At 31.7% G+C, this 21,524-nt stretch overlaps 1 protein-coding gene and 1 pseudogene across 1 annotated transcript; one reads left to right on the forward strand and one right to left on the reverse strand.

The window, feature by feature from the left end:
• Nucleotides 1-12,300: 12,300 nt before the first annotated feature.
• LOC109339194 (actin cytoskeleton-regulatory complex protein PAN1-like) lies at nt 12,301-13,125 on the forward strand. Its single transcript, XM_019576605.1, has one exon. The coding sequence runs from the start codon at nt 12,427-12,429 to the stop codon at nt 12,892-12,894; it is 468 nt and encodes a 155-aa protein (XP_019432150.1). The 5' UTR covers nt 12,301-12,426; the 3' UTR covers nt 12,895-13,125.
• Nucleotides 13,126-15,959: 2,834 nt separating this feature from the next.
• On the reverse strand, nt 15,960-18,263 carry LOC109339195 (annotated as a pseudogene).
• Between the last annotated feature and the right edge of the window lie 3,261 nt (nt 18,264-21,524).

Raw genomic sequence — 21,524 nt, forward strand, 5'->3', positions numbered from 1 at the left:
GTTGCTCTGATACAAAATCTATAAGCTCTGTTATTCGTTCCATTATAGGTTAACTGTTCTGCAATTAATCGTTTCTGTAATAGCTTACTGTTTCTGTTTAATCGATTAAAACTGTTGCGTTAATCGATTATCCTGTTTCTGTTAATCGATTATAATTGTTTCTGTTAATCGATTAAAACTGTTTTTGTTAATCGATTAAGATTGTTCTGTTAATCGATTATCTTCATCCTGTAATCGATTAATTAGGGGTGATTCAGCATAAATTGTTGAGTTTCGAAAAGCGGCTATTCTAACCGAGACACCTATTCAACCCCCTTCTAGGTGTATTGTAATCACTGATACCTAACAATATTTGGTAAGTAATTATGTTATTTGTCATTCTATTATCAAAACTTGAACATAATATGACAACCAAATAGTTTTAAATAATTTTGAAATTTAACAGCACTTTTTTAAGCAAGCGCTATTGATTTGAATCTATTTAACAGCGTTTTCTTAAATAAGTGTTGTTAAAGGTGACATATTAACAATGATTATTACAATAAGCACTGTTAAAAATCATATATTCACAAAATATTTGTTTTAGTAAGCGGGAATCTTTGCAGATTTAAAAACAAAATCTCACACACAATAATATACTTATTATTCAGTATTCTATTTTTCTTACTCTCCTCCTCCTCTCAGTTTCTCTCTTTAAACAAGTTATTAGTTTTTGGTTTCTACTTTGGAGTACACGGTGAATCATTATTTTATTTTACCTTAATTATTTTTCTTTGATTCTCTCTTGTTACTTGCATTTACATTTACTTACTGCTTATTTTATAATGTAGGAAATGTCAAAGTTGAAGCTAGGTGGAGTTGTTGATGATTTACCAAACTTACAATCTTTGTGTGTATTTCTTGCATTTGGCTATTATTTTTTCATCCACATTTTCTATGGGAATTTTAATTTGATTCTTATTATGTTTAATCTAACCTATGTATTTTTGTCTTCTTATTTCTTTAGTTAAGGGAGAGAAGAAATTCTTAGATTTGTCATTTACATCTTCATCACCTTCGTCCCTTTCATTGTTGTATATAATCTTCTGGGTTAATGGATTTGAACTAAAGGAGATCAGTTCATGCAATGATTTATGAATTGAGTTTTCAGATTATGTTTATATTGTCAAATCTCTGGTAAATATGGTGGAATTGGGCATGCTTATTACGTGTTGGATATAATGTTTAAGAGTAATTTTGCCTTATTTAAAAGTAAACATTTAACAATATTTGCTTTAGTGAGTGTTGTTAAATGTTTATTTTCTATATTGCTTCAAAAGTGTTGTTGAATATAACCCTATATTCTACTGCGTTTACATAGACAATGCCCAATAAGCGTGGTTGAATGACAATTTTAAGTGGCGTTGTTTTGTTATCCTAGCGTAGTAAAAGTGATAAATAATAAATAAATTGTAAAGACATAATGCAAATCTGTAGAAGTAAGGTGGTTAGAAATATAAAAATAATTATCAAAGATGAGTTATACCTTATTTAGATACATTAGTGAGAAGAAAATATAAGATGTTATTGATTTTTATAAACAAAAATTGTTATATTAAACTTAGTGTATATGTTACTTAAAAATATTAATCAATATTATTAAAAGTAAATTATACAGTTATGTAAATTGCAACATTAAAAAATAATATTTAAAAATTAGATATACATAGTTATGTATTGTCATTCTAAATAATTATTTACTTACATAATTTATATAATTAGGGCTTTTAAATACACTAAGTTTAAACCTCCATTTTCTTTCCTCTCACTTTTCTTCCAGATTCAATCATGCCAAATAATGAAATTATCATCTTATTTTCTATTACTTTTATTTCCTTCAACTTTCTTTCCTTTTTTTCGCTTTCATTCCTTAACCAGACATAACCTTAAAGTGGATAATGGATGTTATTAAAGTAGAGTATTCCTCAATAGACTAAAAAAAGATGGAAAGGGGGCAATGATGAAGTTAAGGTGACAATGAAAAATGCATTGAGAAAGTAGAGATGTGTATGAGTGAAGAGGAAGACATGAGTGATAGTCTCACTATTGTTACCATTAGCTTGCAACAAATATAAATGGCACGAAATAATACTTATTGGCCGAGTCACGACCAGATCGCTCTCTTTAAGACGTTTCGTGGCACTGTCAAAAATGTGTAAGCAGACTCTCAACCACGTCGTCCCTAGGATAAAACAACATAGATCTTTGTTATCGAATTCTTAGTGCATTGTAAGAACCAATCTCGAATACACCCACCACAATATGGCTACCAGTGCCAATTCTCGAAATTACCCACAATATGGCTACCCATGCCAATTCTCTTCCCACAATACTGACTACTAGTGTCAGTTCTCGAAATGCCCACAATATGGCTGTCTGTGCCATTTCTTAGTGCCACGGAAAGAAAGGGGGGAGAAGTTTGCCGGAAATGCATCGGCAGAAAATATGAGGGAGAAAGAAAATGTTGAATGAAAGTGCATTCAACTTGGGGCAAGAAAATATGAAGGGAGAATGCTTCTATTTATAACTTGGGATTTTTTCCAAGTTCCTCATCTCTCTAATGTGGGACTTGGGAGTTGTTTTTTCAAAAATCTTTTATGTGAGACTTGAGTGTTTTTTATATTTCACACTCAAAAGTTCCCACTAATGGTTTTCAACAAACCATGTTCCAACAATCCCCCACTTGAAATTAAAAAACGATTTCCGAGAATATTTGTGGTCTCAATAAGATTGTGCATAAACAAAGGTGTCATGCGACTTGAACCTTTGCATAGTGAATAAGATCCAGATTTTACTAGAGTGACTCGTAGTCTTGAACTCTATCTCCAGCATCAAAACACACACAACCTTTTCAAAGGTGTATTCTATAAAGCCCGTGCGTTAAAGGCCATGCACGTCATCCTAGTATAGTGAACGCTGTAGAAATTTATGCCCCAAAATTTCATAGGAAGCGGCCCCCACTTCCACATTCACATAGGTGAGTCTATCAAGAGTACTTCTATAGCCCAGGTACTCCACTCCAATTGAAGTATAGATCTCATTAAGAGTTTTAACTCATCCTTGCATATGCTGCAGGAATCATGCTTCTCATAATTATATAGCATGTTCATTCTCATATCACTTCGCAACTTGTTATCACATATTGAACCTATTTCTTGGGATCTCCAGTCAGTTAGGTCGGGTTACCATCATGAGTGATCCTCGTTCTAAGGGCAATAGTCAGATACTCTTAGAAGTATTATAGACTTTCTCTCTAGCTAGTCCTTTCGTCAAAGGATCTGCTAAGTTATTCTCAGTGCATACATGATCCACTCTAACAGCTCATGTAGAGAGTAACTCTCTAATGGTGTTATGCTTACGACGTATTTGTCGCTTTTTACCGTTATAAAAGCGGTTCTCAATTTTTTTGCAATAGCCACGATACTATCACAATGGATCAACACAACTGATATATGTTTTTCCCATAGAGAAATCTTTGCAAACAAACTTCTCAGCTAACTTGTTTCTTCATTAGTTGTTGCTAATGCTATCATCTCAACTTCCATAGTGGATTGAGATAACATAGTATGTTTCTTGTTAGACTCTAGATAGTTCATCTCATCATTTATGGCTTCTCGCCACAAATCTACATCCAAAGAAGTCAAAAACTTCTTGGAGAATTGATGAATTATCCTCCAATATATAGACCATATAATCATGTCTATACTCTCTAACAATTATTGCTCTCTTACTTCTTCTAGGTTCTATTTCAAACCTTTTATTTTATATCATTATCTCTAATCACAAGTATGTGACTAGTTGAAGTGCGCTCATTATTCCTCAATTTAAAAAGGAATTTCTTCTCATTAAAGTCAACATCGTTAGACTCAATGATCATTTTGTGTTTAAGGTCGTAATATTTATACGCAATATTGTTTATATCATACCCAATGAATACACATTCATAGGTTCTACTTGCAAGTTTAAAAACTCTAGGGGCATACCTTCATAAATAATTTCATGAGCAATTCTCTTTATCTCATTGGATTGAGACTCTACTGATTTATCATCAGTCATATGATACTTGAGGTAGTGGTAACATCATATATATTTTTTATCTTAACTTCCTCGGTATCATATTTCTTTATTTCTCAAGTGCATACCAAATTAATTTGGCAGACATATATGGGTTGTAGTAATTATAGAGATCATCAGATAACCCCTTCAGAATGAAATTCTTACATCAGTAATTATTTTCATACCATAGAATTGTATCAATAGCTAGTTTATCCTTTTTTTCTAGCTTTCTCCAGCACCATTAGAACATTGATTTTCAAAACGTGTGCAACTTTTCTCATAGTGAGGAAAATTTTTATCTTATGTTGCTAACGTTTGAAACTTGTCCCATCAAAGCGAAATGGTTTGTTCATGTCATAGTTGTTCAATCCAATAATATTATCTACGAATGTCATTGCAGTAGAAACGTCTTAAAATTGTTGTTATTGTTAGCTTGCAACAATTATAAATGGCACGAAATAATACTTACTAGCTGAGTCACGACCAGGTCGCTCTCTTTAAGATGTTTCGTGGCATTGCCCAAAATGTGCAAGCAGACTATCAACCACGCCGTCCTCAGGATAAAACAGTCTAGATCTCTATTATCGAATTCTTACTGCACTGTAAGAACCGATCTCGAATACACCCACCACAATATGGCTATCAGTGCCAATTCTCGAAATTACCCACAATATGGCTACCCATGCCAATTCTCTTCCCACAATACTAACTCCCAGTGTTTATCGAAATGCCCATAATTAGCTACTTGTGCCAATTCTTTCCCCCAATACTGACTACCAGTGTCAGTTCTCGAAATTTCTAAAATACTGCTACATGTGCTAATTCTTTCCCCAATACTAACTACCGGTGTCAGTTCTCGAAATTCCCACAATATGGCTGCCTGTGTCATTTCTTAGTGCCATGGAAAGAAATGGGGAAAAGTTTGCCGGAAATGCTTCGGCAGAAAATATGAGGGAGAAAGAAAAAATTGAATGAAAGCGCATTAACTTGGGGCAAGAAAATATGAAAGGAGAAGACTTCTATTTATAACTTGGGATTTTTTTCAAGTTCCTCATCTCTCCAATGTGGGACTTTGGAGTTGTTTTTTCAAAACTCTTCTATATGAGACTTGAGTGTTTTTTATATTTCACACCCAAAAGTTTCCACTTGGTTTTCAACTTCCAACACTCACAAGTTATACAACTATATCATTTTAGTTTTTGTGTTTGGGTCCACTACGTTGGTAGGATTCCAACTAAATCCAAATTTAGGAATCTAACATTGACCTTTAGTCTTGATACATGAGATCCAAAAGAATCTTGTATTATTTCACTAACTTTTGATTAGTATTAACTAATCGATAAATTAATTAATATTTTTTGAATTGTTTCCCATCAATCTATTGGGTTTAACACATAAAGTAAATTTTTTATTACAAATAAATAATAAAATAATATTTATATTATCATTCTAAATAAACCAAAATGAGTCTTACGGTTCAAAAATCAGATTTATTACCTTTGGTCTATTTTATAGGATTATCTTGTGAAAAGTCACATGAATTAAAAAAATTCAGTTAATGTAATCTACTATTAAATTTTTCAGCGATCATGATACTTTTTTTTAAAATTAGATTCGTTATCTTTCTGTTCTCATTCAATTAATGTCTCTAACTCTCCATGATGATTAAATTAAGAGTATATTTTGAATAAGTAAAGGTAAGTAATATAGTAAACATTTTGGACGAGATCTTATAAACAGAATCAAACAAAGTTCTAAAGAAAGTTCAAAAGACGGACAAATGGTAACATTTTTTTGGCACATCGGTAAAAAGTAATCCTAAAAGACAAAGGGTAATATGAGATAATAATATTATAAGACTAGTAAAAGTGATAACATATCATTTTGATTATAAACTCAAACAACACGATTGAAAAAAGTCAACATGTTTCACAAACATACTATTGATTATAAACTCCAACAACCTGATTGGAGAAAGTCACTTAAAATAGTTTAGCCACTTAAAACACACACAGCATAGGAATGAAGCAAATAATACTCATTCGTGGACTTAAGAATGGGAACACTGTTAATGTGTACCACTTCATATACTTTTTATTTTTTATTAGTTAAATATACATAATCAATATATATTTAATTCATATTTTACTTTTTTTTTTTATTAATAAGAAACAAGATGTATATGAAACTTACAAAGTCTGGACAAAAAATATGATTTTATATGGACAATGAAGCTAGGGTGAAAATGAGAAATGAAATAAATAATATTTATATATTGTTAGTGTAATGACTTATACACAGTCAATAAATCATTCATTTGTATTATTTTTTTGGAAAGTAAATAATGATTAAAATGAATAATAGATTATAATAACAATGTATAAAACTCATATATTATCAGTACATATATTTTTCTACTTTAAAGTTATAAAACTATATCATTTTTTATATTAAGTATTTAGCTCCATTTAGTTGGTTCAATTCCCACCAAAATATGAATTAATGGTAATTAATTGGCTTTTATTTGATAGCAATTGATTACTAAATTTGAAAATAGAAAAAGCTAATGAGGATTGTCTCCTCATTGATTATTGATTATAAACAGAGATGAATTTATATACTTCGTAACTTTAAAAAACTTACTCAATATGTGAGTAGATCAAGGGAAATTTAATGGTTTGAATTAGTAAGTAGATTTAAATCATTGGATTTTTATAGAATTAATGATTAAGATATGCAGTAGGTTTTTTAAATATACTATTGGAATAAGTGGATAACCGTCTTTATAAATATATTATATTAATAAGTTATAGAAAATTCTTGCAAGATATTTTTTGGTATTACCAATGGTATTTTCTCAACCTTTTTGGGTAAGGAACGAACTTCTTTTGGGTTCTTGTCTGTCACTCCCAACAAATGTCGCTCCTAGGAATCGAACCCTTGATATTTTGGTAATCATAAAGATCTAACATAACTTCATAGTACTAGACCAATAATTTGTTGATATTTCTTGCAATATATTCTCATTCATTACAAATCATTATTAATGTATCAAATACTATGGGTAAATATGAGTTAGGTTGAGACGAGTTAAGGTTTGTCCTTACTCGATCCTAAATGTTGGTTGAGTCATTTTTTGAACACGAACTCGACCCTAGATCCGAAGCTAACCTGGCCCTAAATATCAATTGGGTCAACCTTAACCCAAACCCGACCCTAGACCTGATTAAATATAATGCATACTCATTTTATGTAAAGTCTTCTTAATATTATTTATTATTAAGAATATGTAATTTGACATATAAAGTGATATACGTATATATTATTAATCATGTATATAGATAAAAAAGTTAGAGAATCAATGATACTTTTAATCAAAAAAGGACATTACTTTGTACACATTTGAATAGAGACACATACAAATATGATGAGTGAGTGATCATGGGAAGGGTCAGAAGGGATCAGGACGGGTCATGCTTGGTCTCTGCCCACCCTAAATATTGATCAAGTCTGATCTTTAAATTTGAACCCGATCCTATCCAGGTCCGATCATAAACGGGCCATACTAGGTCAGCGGGTAGGGTCCAGTTGTAACACCCCATTTTTGCAACTTAGAAATTAGGACGTCATTATAAAAATATGATGCAAATTTATAAGAAAATTAAAGGCACCATGTTAGAAAATCATAGTGAATTTAAAATTCATTTTCATTGACATGTTCAAGATGCGGAAATATTCAATATTATCATAACCAAAAAACGAGGCATCACATTCAACCTCAAAACCGTGATCTATGTAATAATCTATTTTTAAGTATGTAGCTTTACAAAATCATTAATTTAATCTTAACATAATGATTATAAAAGACATCGTGTATGCAAAAGAATCACTCTTAAGTATTTTTCATAAAATATAACTTGTACAAAAATTAGTTCAAAAGATCAAGGTATTCTAAATTAGAGGCAATAATCTCAATATAAACAAGATATTTAACTAGACATCAACTAAGTTTTTATTGTCCATAATTCCATTAATGGATATCCATAGAGAAACTGCAGCAAAAATGTTCATACACATAGTATATATAAAATAAAAGACAAAGAAAAAAGAGTAAAAATCAACTACGGCGACCGCAACATGGAATTACATAGAGAAATAACATTAAAGGAGACACCCTATAACACAACTATAATCAAACAATGTAAAACGTATGCAAATGATCAATGAAGGTAGTGTCTTATACAAGAGGATATTCACAACTCCAATTAATATATCTTTCATGCAATACAATATGCAATTCAACTAATCAATCACCACCAAAATTACAATAACCAAAGGCCAAGATCCTAGTGGGAAAGCAACCGGGAGTACAAATATCCTTAACAACGATAAGTAAAAATATGAGTTGTTTTCCAGTACCTATATCTGAGGTGCGTACATGGCTAGCCCAGTCCGTTTCAGGATTCCTCTCTATCGATCATAAATGTGCAAGGGGTGTTAGAGACCATTTAGTTTGCATGTAAGACTATCCTGATCAAACGGGTAATGAACTTGGACCCTTACTAAACTGTCTCACCTAAGCAAATGATGGTCATACGAATCGTCATCATTGTCGCGCCTATCCAAATCCCAATGATATTTCTATCATTTTATCTTTCCATTTTCTCCAACTTCAACTACAAGAGTGCAATGCATGTACACTAACCAAAGTTAGCTGATTAAATCTTTTCATCAAGATTTTACCAATTTTTTATTTTAACAAACATCACCTAAGTTAGTCGTCTCAGCCCCAATGTATTTCTATCATGCCAAGTCCAATGGACGAGCTCAAGGCACTAACTTAGTATCCAAGATCATTAGGTAAAATCACAAATCTCACTACACTTTCAAGTATGTCAATAGTCATAGGCTCTCAACAAATTTAATCTTTTCAAAAATATTAACTAAGTTAGTTGTATGATCCTCATTGCATCTTTACTATGCCATGTCTGCATGACTAGCTCAAGACACTAACTTAGTGATCCAACATCAATGTGCAAAACTTTAATTTTAAACTTATGTATTTTCCATATCAATACAATAATAAGTTATATATTTTCATATCAATATAACAATCAACTTATATATTTTCCATATCAATACAACAATCAACTTATATTTTCTATATCAATACAACAATCAACTTATATAATTTCTATATCAATAAAATAATCAACTTATATAATTCTCACATCAATATAATAATCAACTTATACATTTTTCATATTAATACAACAATCAACTTATATAATTCTCATATTAGTACAACAATCACCTTAAACATTTTTCATATCAATACAACAATCAACAACATAATGATTACAATTGGGATATTTCCAAATTACAACCTTACCGCAAATATTTGACACATAAAACAATTATCAATTTTATCACAAATACTTAAATGCATACAAATAGAAATATTTCGCAACCTTTCATGACGATGTAATACCATAAGCGAGTACCTCACGTCGTATTATGGTACACAAAAACGAATTCATACACATATATTTTCAACACAACCAAAATCTTAGACTATATACATCGTCATAAAAAATTAAGAACTCTTACATGGAAAGCAAATTTACATGAGAGTTCCTAATCTACAAGACTCTCCAACTTTTGAGGGAATCGGAGAAAAAAATTCTATGAAATACTCTAAGATCACAATGGTCTTCTCCCTCACCTTAATAGCATAATTATTCAAATCAAAACTAAAAGGCTGATATTGTTACTAAATAAATAATATCATTTATATGATTCAATAAATTGTTTACCAAATTATAAATACTCATAAAATATATTTAATGTAAATTCATTATGTATTCCAAACATATATGAATATCAGAATAATATATTAAAATATCACCTGTATTTTAAAATATATTTTTGAAACACACCTAACTCTAAAAAGATAATGATTCACATGACTACAAGATAACTAACAAAGTAAGTTATTTAATTATAAATTTATTGGATAAACATTAAAAAAATAATATCTCATCTAAAAATTTCACTTATCTATCTTTAGATTAAATAAAATTCATATTTTTTACTCACATCAAAATAGAAAATTACAGATCTTACCTGAGTCATGCTCACCCTATCAAATATTTTCTTTTTGAATATAATGTTTCTTTCTTTAATTAGTCAATCATAAACGCAATGCAAAATTTTCATGATTTTTATTTAAACTTTGATTTGGAACAATATTTTCGCCATTTTTATCTAAGATTTTGGAAGAGCTTATTTTAGTTTTGTCTACATGAATTTTAGTTATAGATAAAAGTATTATTTAATTCAAATCACTTATTAATAATTTATACTTCCAACTTACATCTTATAATTTATGAAATTAAATCTATCGTATTACCACTCATAATAAATTTATATCATTTATTTTTAAATAAAAACAATCTTTTGAAATGTTTTTTTTAAAACTAAATCTTTCACCAAACAATATATTTATTTAGTGGTGTAAGACCTCACTATATTCCTAGAATAAATAAAATGTTAAATATTTGATTCTTATGAGCAACACTTATTAGGAATACAATCACCACTCTATAAGTAGTGAGAGATACCTTTGATTATACAAAAAATTATCATTATTACTTATAATTCATTTTATAAATTTTATTACTTTAAATACTGATACGTTTCTCGGGTACGATATGTATCCGATACATCAATATGCATTTTTTCCAAAATACAGGATACGATACGTTCAGAGATACGCGTATAAAATAATAAAAACACATAAAATATGATAAAATTATAAGTGTAAATCAAAATATCCAAAGTAAAAAATATAATGGAAATTTAAAATCATTCCATAACAAATCTATCTTATCATATTTTAATGAAAACGAATCTATCCTAAAATCATTGACCTCCATAACAAATATATCTTATCATATTTTAATGAAAACGAATCTATCTTATCCTATTTTATTATAAACGAATCTATTTTATCTTATTTTATTAGAAATAAATCTATCTTATCTTGTTTTATTGAAAACGAATCAGATACGTGTCTTAATATTTATTTATTTTATTTTATTTTTTTAATTTTTAAATACTCTATAGATACGTATCCTTCGCGAATCTGAGCGTATCCATGTCGGATACGTGTCGGACACCGACACGTGATGGTGTTTGGCGAATCCGTACTTCATATATACAAACTACCTTTTTAAGGAGGAGGAAGGACAAAATAATTGGTTTGAAGTTTTGAACCTTCCAGCTAATATGATAGAGTTACACCAACTAAGCACTTTTATATATAGAAGTATTAATTTATAATATTAAATCGATTGTATTACATAGAATATTTTTTCACAAGATTAAGTAAAATTATATTATCTATTTCATTATTTTAATAAAAAGTTCAAATCTTAAACATATTATTGTTATATAAAAAATAGTTAGCATTCTTATTGATCAATATTTTTTAAACTTTAAACAAATTTCAATTAGAATGTATTCTTTTTAATAAATGTTGATTAGGGCAACAACAATATCTTTTTTAAAAAAGAAAATTAGTCAAATTAATTGTATCATTATCATCTAATATATTCTAAGCTAGCTTAATAACTAATTAGCTCTCTTTGCGGAAGTATCTTCTCACATAAAATTTAAATTCGAAACATTGTTTATGAAATATAAAAAATGAACTGCTTAAATCAACACTCATTTGTTAGGTTAGATGTATAGAAAATATTATTTATTTGATGTTTAGGTAAGTACTGATAGCACAATGAGAACAACTTTACTTAACCTTAATAAGTATTGGGATCCAACTCATCTATACTTTTTGAAAATCAAATATAATCTTACTGTTTTGTTTAATAAATATTAAACAAATCGATTTTAGTGGAGTTTGTTTTTTATTCCAATTTTAGTGGAGTTTGTAATTTTAAAAACTATTTTATATTATTTAAATTAGGGTAAAAATAATTTAGATAAAAGAATAAAAATAATCTGCAAGGAGTAATCTCTTTTGACCTGTGAGAGTTTTGGTGAAATATTATCTTTGATAACATAAATTCGAAATTATTGTGAAATTAATTTAGAAAAAAAGGAGATAATTTGCGAGGAATAAATATTTTTCATGAACTATATATAGTCCCAATGAAAGAAAGGGTTTAGCACAATTTTCTTTTCCAAACATTGCTCTCAAGTTCCAACTTAAAGAGCAAGCTAAAGAAAAAAGAGTTTTTAAAAGGTTTTACCTTTTCCAAACAGCATCTATTCCTATTCCCAAAACCACCACCAATCTCCGCCGAACCAATGTCTTCTCCCGATTCCGAACCTCTACAGTCGCAACCCTTCGCCGCCGAAGCTGAACCCGTAGAAACCCCTCCTCCAGTTCCACTAGGTTCGGAGTCTCCCGAGCCACCCAAAGCAGAGGAAAGAGACGTCGAAGAAGAAGAAGAAGAGGAAAAAGGAGAGTGCGGGTTTTGCTTGTTCATGAAAGCAGGTGGGTGCAAAGACGCGTTCATAGATTGGGAGAATTGCATCGAAGAAGCAGAGAAAAACAAAGAGGATATAGTTGAAAAGTGCGCTAAGGTAACCGCTGTGTTGAAACAGTGTATGGATTCTCATTCTGATTACTACGAACCTATATTGAGAGCAGAGAAGGCGGCGGAGAAACAAGCCGTCGAAGAATTGGAGAAAGAAAAAGAATTGGAGGCGCAATCTGAGAAGAATGCACCAAACGGTGGTGCTTCTGGTTCTAAATCTAATGATGAAAAGTGAGATTCAATTTTATTAAGTTATTGTTCTAATTTATAGAATAGTAAAGGATGTTAAAGATTGTGAGTGGTAATTGAGAAGGTGGGTTTTTTTGGGTAATCTCAATTTTTTTGGTGTATCAATAATTAGAATGATGAACAATTTCTTACTTGAATTCATAGGTTAATGATAGATAGTGATCTATCTCTCTTCAATAATGTTATGTTATGCAGTGACTGCAATTTTGGGTCCTAACCATTCCCTCTTTTATATATTTTGTTATTTATATTTGGCTTTGATTAGTTAATTTCAGAATTGTTTTTCTTGCTCTGTTGTACAATATACCTTGGTTCTTGCTTTGAATAGTTGAACAAGGTAATATGCTTATAGGTTTGTTATTGAATAAATTTAGAAGCACCATGATCATATTCAGGTGCCTCTTCTTGTGCTGGGGTGAGTGAACTATTATTACTCTACAAATGCAATATAATAACTGAAGATATGCTTTGAGATATGATATGTAGAAGGAAGTGAGTCAAAATGATGAATTCTGAAGATATGTAGCAAGCTTTTATGGATTTGTCCCTGATATATGATTGTAAACAGACAGTGCCTCGTTGCATGAGGTAGCTTGCTATTTTGCTTGCATACATGATACAACCTGTTAACCTACATAGGATCTGTAGCAGCATTTAGAATACGAAGATTATTAATTTAAAGTGTGTGCCTCTTGAAGACAGATTGAGTGTATGAGTATGATCTGTTGGAACTTGATGATCTGTGTGTGCCTGCCTATATTTCGATTGTTTCCATTTGATGTGCGGATATGTGTTTATGTTCAGTGTATTATCTTGTTCTGTCCTTAATTATCTTAGTTGTTTTTATTATTGTGCTGACGCATTTAGTAATTAGTGATTCTATTTTGATTGTTATCTTGGTAACAAGCTATAGGGAAATTGGTCAATAGAGGTTCCAATTAATAGTAAGAAGATTAATTCCTTTGACTAGATAGTAAGGTAGCATTTGGTGTGCATGTAGAAATGAGAACAACAATGTTTGCTCAGTTCTCTTTGGTTCCATGGCTTTTGATGGAACCAAAATGTTCCACTTTTAGGTCTTTTGTCTTGTTTTGTTCTGTTTATAGAATACACCAAACACATAATAGAACCCACATGTTTGTTACATTATGTTGACATGTCAACATGTCAAATAAGTTTTCGGAATTTCTAGCAACTTAGTTTAATAGTGTCTCCAATTGCAAATATCAAGTTACTAATATCAGTGGAGGAATGCTGGAATGCAGGAGGGATTTTGCTGCTAGATATTTCTGTCGTAACTTGTAAAGGATCAATGGGAGGGAATAAATACTGTTGAGTTGCACAATTTAAGCGCTAGAGTTAGTACTTAGTAGTGAATAATAAATAAGAAATGAGTATAGCTTGACTTATAGATTCTTGATTGGGGATAGATATTTATCAGCTGTTTTATACAGATTCTGCTGGTTCAAGCAATCACTTACCTTTTCCCTCTTCTGCATCCTTAGCTCTTTCACCTCGTTTCTCTATATGACTTCCATTTAATATTAATAGGTTGGATTTGGTTAAATTATTTTATTTGATGTAATGACATTGTTTGAAGTGGTTGATTGATGAAGTTATGAAGTCTTGAAGCTTGAATATTATTATGGATTTGTTATCCATAGTGCAGTTTGTCATTCTTCTGTTTCTCTTCTCTGTGATGCTTAAACTTGTTTTTTATTGTAAAACCTCTCGAGTCTCGACACAGCCTTGGAATGTTTGACATTTGAAGTATTGACAATTTTAGGAGTGGATGAAATAGTAAGTGTTGGAGCTTGAATATTAGATTATGGATTGTTATCTACGGCCAACATAAATATTTTGTCATACTTTTGTTTCTCTTCTATGTGCTGCTTAAACTTCTTTTATTGTAAAGCCTCTTGACAGCCTTGAAATATTTGCCATTTGTGGTACTGTGACTGTGTGACATTGATAGTTAAGAGTTGATGAAATAGCTAGTCTCGTAGTTTGAATATTTGAATCGTGGATTGTGTTTTCTATAAAGAGTATTGATTCAGTTGATTACTATCAAGCTAAACCTCAAGAGATATAATAACTTTCCCATGTTTACTTAATTGTATAAAAGATAGTAGAATCAGGTTTTAGGTAGGTTGTACATGTGTGAAGGAGACAATTAGAAGTCTAGATAATATATCAAACAAATTTTAGTACAATTTCTAGAGGCGGGGGAAAGCCAAGAAAAGCCATATGGGAAAGCATCATACTGTTTGATTCTATATATTCAGATGAAGGCTTTGTTGTTATACCTAATTGTTTGCTAGCACTTACATCTTAAGCTAGCATTATAGAAATGCACTTTTTCCAGGGAACGCATATGAAGCACGAAAGAAAAAATGAAATAAGTGTTTATAAAAAATAGAAGTAAAAAGACAAATTTGAAGGGGGAAAACTGGAGTATTAGAATGATGTAGACATTCTTGGCACTAAGTAATTTAGGTTAAAGTTTGATGTAGAAATCCAATTTGGTCCAACCAAGCTCCATAGTTTGTTGATTGGTAAACAATTTGCATTTGGAAGATATGATTAAGAGTGAAGAAAATAAAATTTATAACTGTAAGTCAAGAGTAACAACAACAAGCCAATCTTTGTACAATTGTACCACTATTTACAAAGTTTACAAAAAATTCAAGGGAATTAATGTTGTTATCTGCTTGCTTTTCCTCGTAAATCATTCATCCCTTATCTTCATCTTCATGGTAGTTGAAGGGTAGGGGCACAGACTTAAATGCACAGTCCTAAACTTAGATAAAAGCTAAATGCTGTGTTAGGTAGTCGATAAACAATGTAAAACAGTTGTCGAATCTCTATGATATGAGATGTGAGCCAGACAATGGTGAGGTTACTGCTTAATAACTAAGTTGTCACAAATTCACATACCATAACATCCTTTCCACTCGCAAGTGAATATTGCTTACATAAATTATCCTCATTCCCAAATCCCAATAAGAGCCTCATGCAAGATCATTCTTTGTTAATCTTTATGTTCAGAAAACAATTTTCTCCCTTTGTTACCTAAAGAAGTTCCAGATGCCACGACGTATGATCTCTAAGCTGGCGGCAATAGTGATTATTGATTGTTTATGCAAAAATGGAACATTGAGATTCAGTATAGTCTGTAACCAAGCAAACCTCAACAAAGCATCCACTACCTGCAAATTTTTAGAACAAATTAGCAACTTCTACAAATGAAAAGAAACAAAAGTCCATTGTAAACATCTCTTTTCCAAGTACAACTTTTGTTTTTGCTGCAGATGTTCATTACATACCATAGCTGCAAAATATACACTTCTGTGAGGGATTATGAGTTTATCTCTCAGCGAACGATTTTCAGAATGTCTTTGTACAAGTCCCCAATCTATGACAAGGTCCCAATATATGGAAAACATTTCTGTACATATTGAGAAAACCCAACACAGTACTTTCCAAGTCATTCCATTATTCAAACTATAAGATGTCCTTAAGCAAATAGCTACAATGGTGAGTAAATATTTCGATAAGTTATATGCTTGCAATGTGTCTTTCTCCTCGAACAGGCGCCCGAGCCACTGATAAGAGGAAGAGTAAGATTGGTTGTTTAGCACAAAAATGGCTTTCAAAACCTACAATCTTGATTCTAAATCCTAATGCTGAGTGTGGAGAAATTGGAAGAAATTTGGTACCTGAAGAAAACGAAACCAAAATGGTATCACAGGAACAATGAAAGTAATTGTTTTGAATATTTTGCTTGAGCTGCAAGTGCTTTGTCTGTGTTGGATGTCACCCCAATCATAATAGCATATGTAGAACACAAAACTTCTTAAGGCTACCCCCTGAATGGGAAAGAAGGGTTACTAAGTTTGAAAGATTACTGAACGGACAGAGAGCATAAAAGCATTATTATTGAGAAAAAGGAGCTTAGTATAGTCCCATTTTCTGCATTTTCACAAACCTGGCTAGTAAATTGATCTGCTAAGAAGAAATCTAGCAGTGTGACCTGATAACATCGAAAACAACAGGTTTCAGATTTCTCGATTTCTCTAGAAAAATAGTTGTTACAAGTTTTCTTTACCTTATAGAGAGGAGCACATACGACGTGAAACAGACATGTGAGGAAGAACACGCGGCTTCGTCGATATATGATGTTTAATGGGAAAAATGAAATTGCAATCACAACCTGCAGAGTAAAAATGAATTCAACGTTTAGTTTTAAAATAAAACTCAATGACAGAGCATGTGAAATGTGATATCCTTACAAGAACCAGGAAAGCGGCAAAAGTTCAGCCAGTGTTCCGTAATCTTCGGTCTCGGGATCTATCTCCATGTCTAGGTTTACTAGTACAATGACTAGTGATTATGCTGCAAGGAAAAAGTGAAGATGAAAGACTTGTCAGTAACCTAAGTCAGTGCCTTCCTTTAAACCAAATATGAATGGTTGATTCACTCTATATCGCCTCCAGAAGTATATATTAGCAGCATATATCAGCATGTGTAGAACTACAAATCCAAACAAACTGCACAGGAAGTTTTTCATGGAAAGTTAGTTGTGTTTTTCGGCTTCCTTTTATGTTCATCTCTAACCGAAGCTTTTATTAATTTAGGAAGGTAAGGAGACATGACATCTATTTCAAAATGTGCTTGTAAAATTACCTATAAAGGGGAAATATGATTTCCATGTACTCGTTAGTTAGTTCGTGGATGATCCATGATTTTCTGCCTATGGATGACCATAACTAGAGCTATTGCTAGAGATGCAGTTGATCCAGCAAAGAAACCTGAGAAGTTTTAATGTCAGGGAAACAATAAAGACCAACAAAATTCCTTGTTTCTAAGAAAATATATGATACTAAATCTTGGTTCACCCATGGAAAATGTAATCATATGCCTTTCTCTCTGTTTTTGGTCTCAAGATTTTCATTCCTTCATTTGGATTCGAGTTGGAAAAATGCTTATGAATGCATTTTCCACCCTCACCATAAGCTTAGTGACCTGCGGAAGAACGTGATTCGCAAGAAAAATTGAGCAACTGGAAACATTTCAATGATGATGTTCAGGCATAAGTCCATATTATGGAATTCTCACCTCATCAGAGCTTCCAATGTATGAATCGCCAACCATTTTCATGCAGGCTTTTGTTGCACCTCTTGATGGGATCTGAAGCATAAAGCAAAAGTGAGTGAATGACCAATTTTGTTTCATTTACTTTCACATAGAGGACTTCAAGTTTTTGAAGGATGAAGAATACCTTATCATATATCTTCATTATATTTGAAAATGCCAATGTATCCATATAGCTTATGTGAAGAAGATCTCTTGCTCCTAACCTTGACCAATGTATTCAAGACTTTTAGTCTATGTCTAAACATGTACTTCTATCTTATACTTTTGAATATATAATAGTAGTATTGCTCAAAATATTTTTAAAGAAAATTGAAACAAAACAATTTTCAAAATATTGTGTAACAAGTTACTGAAATCTGAGTAACATGTTACATGAGTGAGAAATCAGTTATCCATTACTGTTTTTGAGTAACAGATTACCATTGTTAATGAAGTTGAGTAACCGATTACTCAACTTGCTGTAATCGATTACTCTAAGTGAATTTTAATTCACTGTTGGACAGAACATTTGGAAACCGATTGCTCAATGTTGTAACTGATCACTGAGAGTTATTGCATTAGATTTTCAAATTCAAAGTGAATGAGTTTCAACCCAAAAGACATGGTTTCATTCAAATCAATTTCTACCCTTTCAAAGAGACATTTTGGCTGGTTGGAAAACCTATATAAAGACATTGAAACTCATAATCACATACACAACTTTCATACAACTCTCACACGATTCTGAAAAATTCTCTCAATATTTTTCTGAGTTACTTGAAACAATTGTTCTAAAGTTTTACAAACTTATTGAGCAATATTACTTAGTATACAAGAGAGTCTTGGATTGCAAGTGATATTACATTTCATACTTGTAATGCCAATCCAAGCCACTGTTGTAATTCTTCATTCATTGTAAATACTTTCTTCCACGGGGTGTGATAAGAAAGGGGATAGAGTTACTTGGAAAAGTGTTTTCCATTGTGATAAGTATTAGTGAGTGTTTTCCAAGGTGATAAGTATTAGAAGTCTCAGGGTGAGATATTGTAATTACAACTCATAATATTTAGTGGGAAATTTCTTGTGCTGCAAGAGTACTGGACGTAGCCTTCAGTGGACAGGAAGGTGAACTAGTATAAAATTTTGGTGTACTCTCTTCTCTCTTTATTTCTTCAATTATTTAATTGTTATTTTCTACAAATTATTTTCGCTACTCTTAACTCTTGATATTGCAGAAAAAGTAGGCATAATTTTTAAGTCAACTAAGTCACCCATCCTCTTAGTTGCAATCTCATTCTTACGATTGGCACCAGAGCTATTTTTTTGTTGAGTAAGTTATTCTCAAGTTTGATCTTATATTGAAGATGACCTCAAGATCATTCCTAGGAGAAGGTTCCAACATCAACCGCCCTCCAAGCTTTGTTGGAGAGTGCTATGATTTCTGGAAATCGGAATGAGAATCTTCATAGAATCTCAAGACTTAGATATATGGAGTGCAATTGAAGAAGGACCATATGAACCCTTTACCGTTGTGAACAGTATAAAGGAAATAAAGCCCAAATCTTCATGGAATGATGAAGATAAGAAGAAGGTGCAGTATGATCTCACGGCAAAGAACATCCTCACTTCAGCTCTTGGCATTGATGAGTTCTTTAGAGTATCAAATTGCAAATCTGCGAAAGAAATGTGAGACACTCTAGAGACTACACATAAAGGAACAGAGGAGGTAAAAAGGTCTAAACTCAACACTTTTTCCCAAGAATACGAAATGTTTCATATGAAACCTGAAGAGAAGATTCTGGATCTTCAAAAAAGATTTACTCATCTCACAAATCACTTTATTGCTCTTGGTAAGGTTCTATCAAATAGTGACTTCAACTTGAAAGTTCTAAGATCACTCACCAGAACATGACAACCAAAGATAACATCCATTTCTAAAAAGAAAAGTTTATCAAAATGTCTTTGACTGCGTTGTTTGGTAAATTGCAAGAACACAAACTAGAACTCAGCCAACTTGACCAACATGAAGAGCAGGAGAAGAAAAAGAAGAATATCCATATCAAAGCTAGAGTGGACAAATTCGAATCATCAGAAGATGAATCTGATAAGGAAGAGATGGAAGACGTGAGTCTTTTTGTGAAGAAGTTCAGCAAGTTCCTCAAGAGGAACAAAGGTGCTAGAACTGGACAAACAAGGAAATTCACCAAGAACAATGACGCCTTCACTTCCAACCAAAATTTCACATGCTTTGAATGTGGCAAGGCTGGTCATATGAAGATGGATTGTCCTAATCTAAAGAAAAATTATTTCAAAGGGAAGAATGAAACAAAGAATGGACGAAGAGGCTACATTGCTTGAGAAGGCAACGATATCAGTTCCGCCTCTAAACCTGAGAATGAGGAATAAACACATCTCTCTTTAATGACATCTCATCATTCTGGTGATGAAGAGGTAAACGACACTCAACTATATTCTTCTGAATTACAAACTGCTTTTAATGACGTACATGATGAATATGTCAAACTTACAAAAATGTTTCTAAAACAAAAATTTGAGTTAGATGCATGTAAAAATAAACCCTCATCATTTTCATGTCAAAACCGTATTACTCTTGAAAATAAAGTTTCAACATTAAGTCTTGAACTTAATAAGATACACAAGAGTAGTAAAAGTTTGGAAAAGATCATAAATGGTCAAAGATACTCAACAAACCGAAGAGGTTTTGGCTATTCAAAAAGTCATGGTTCTAAGAAACAAAGTGTCTCAACTAAGATAAACTTTGAAAAACAAGGTATCCATGCTTTTAAATACAATAAAAATAAATCTAGGATACATTAACATCAACCCACATGTACATATTATAAAAACCATGGACATACACCGAATACTTGTAAAATTAGAAAATATGGTGTACCCCTATGTCATTTTAAATGGGCTAAAAATGTACTAACTATGTAGGACCCAAAGAATATTGGGTACCTAATAAAACTTAAATTGTTTTGTAGGAAAATTTGAGAGCTGCTTGTAACTTATGGTACTTGGACAGCGGCTGCTCAAAACACATGACGGATGATAGAAAGAAGTTCTCTGTCCTAACTCCAAGGGACAAAGGCTATGTCACTGATAGTGATAACAACAAGGGAAAAATTCTTGGAGTTGGTAGAATTGACAAGCCACCCTCAACAATCATATAAGGTGTATTATATGTTGAAGGGCTCAAGCACAATCTTCTAAGCATAAGTCAATTATGCGACAAAGGCTTCCATGTGACATTCTACTCAGATAAGTACATCATTGAAAGTAAGAACTCTCAAAACTCTAAACTCATTGGTAAGAGGATCAACAACATATATATGATTGACATAGACTCTTCTTTACCAATAACATGTTTAGTTGCAAATGATAATCATGATCCATGACTTTGGCATAGGAGAATTGCTCATATACATATGGACCATTTGAATAAACTCATTAAGAAAG

The sequence above is a fragment of the Lupinus angustifolius genome, unplaced genomic scaffold (genome assembly GCF_001865875.1).
Source record: "Lupinus angustifolius cultivar Tanjil unplaced genomic scaffold, LupAngTanjil_v1.0 Scaffold_60_118, whole genome shotgun sequence".
NCBI lineage: Eukaryota > Viridiplantae > Streptophyta > Magnoliopsida > Fabales > Fabaceae > Lupinus > Lupinus angustifolius.

What these genes read in the sequence shown, in the direction of transcription:
- LOC109339194 (XM_019576605.1), top strand. Translation starts at nt 12,427, where the DNA reads ATGTCTTCTCCCGATTCCGAACCTCTACAGTCGCAACCCTTCGCCGCC.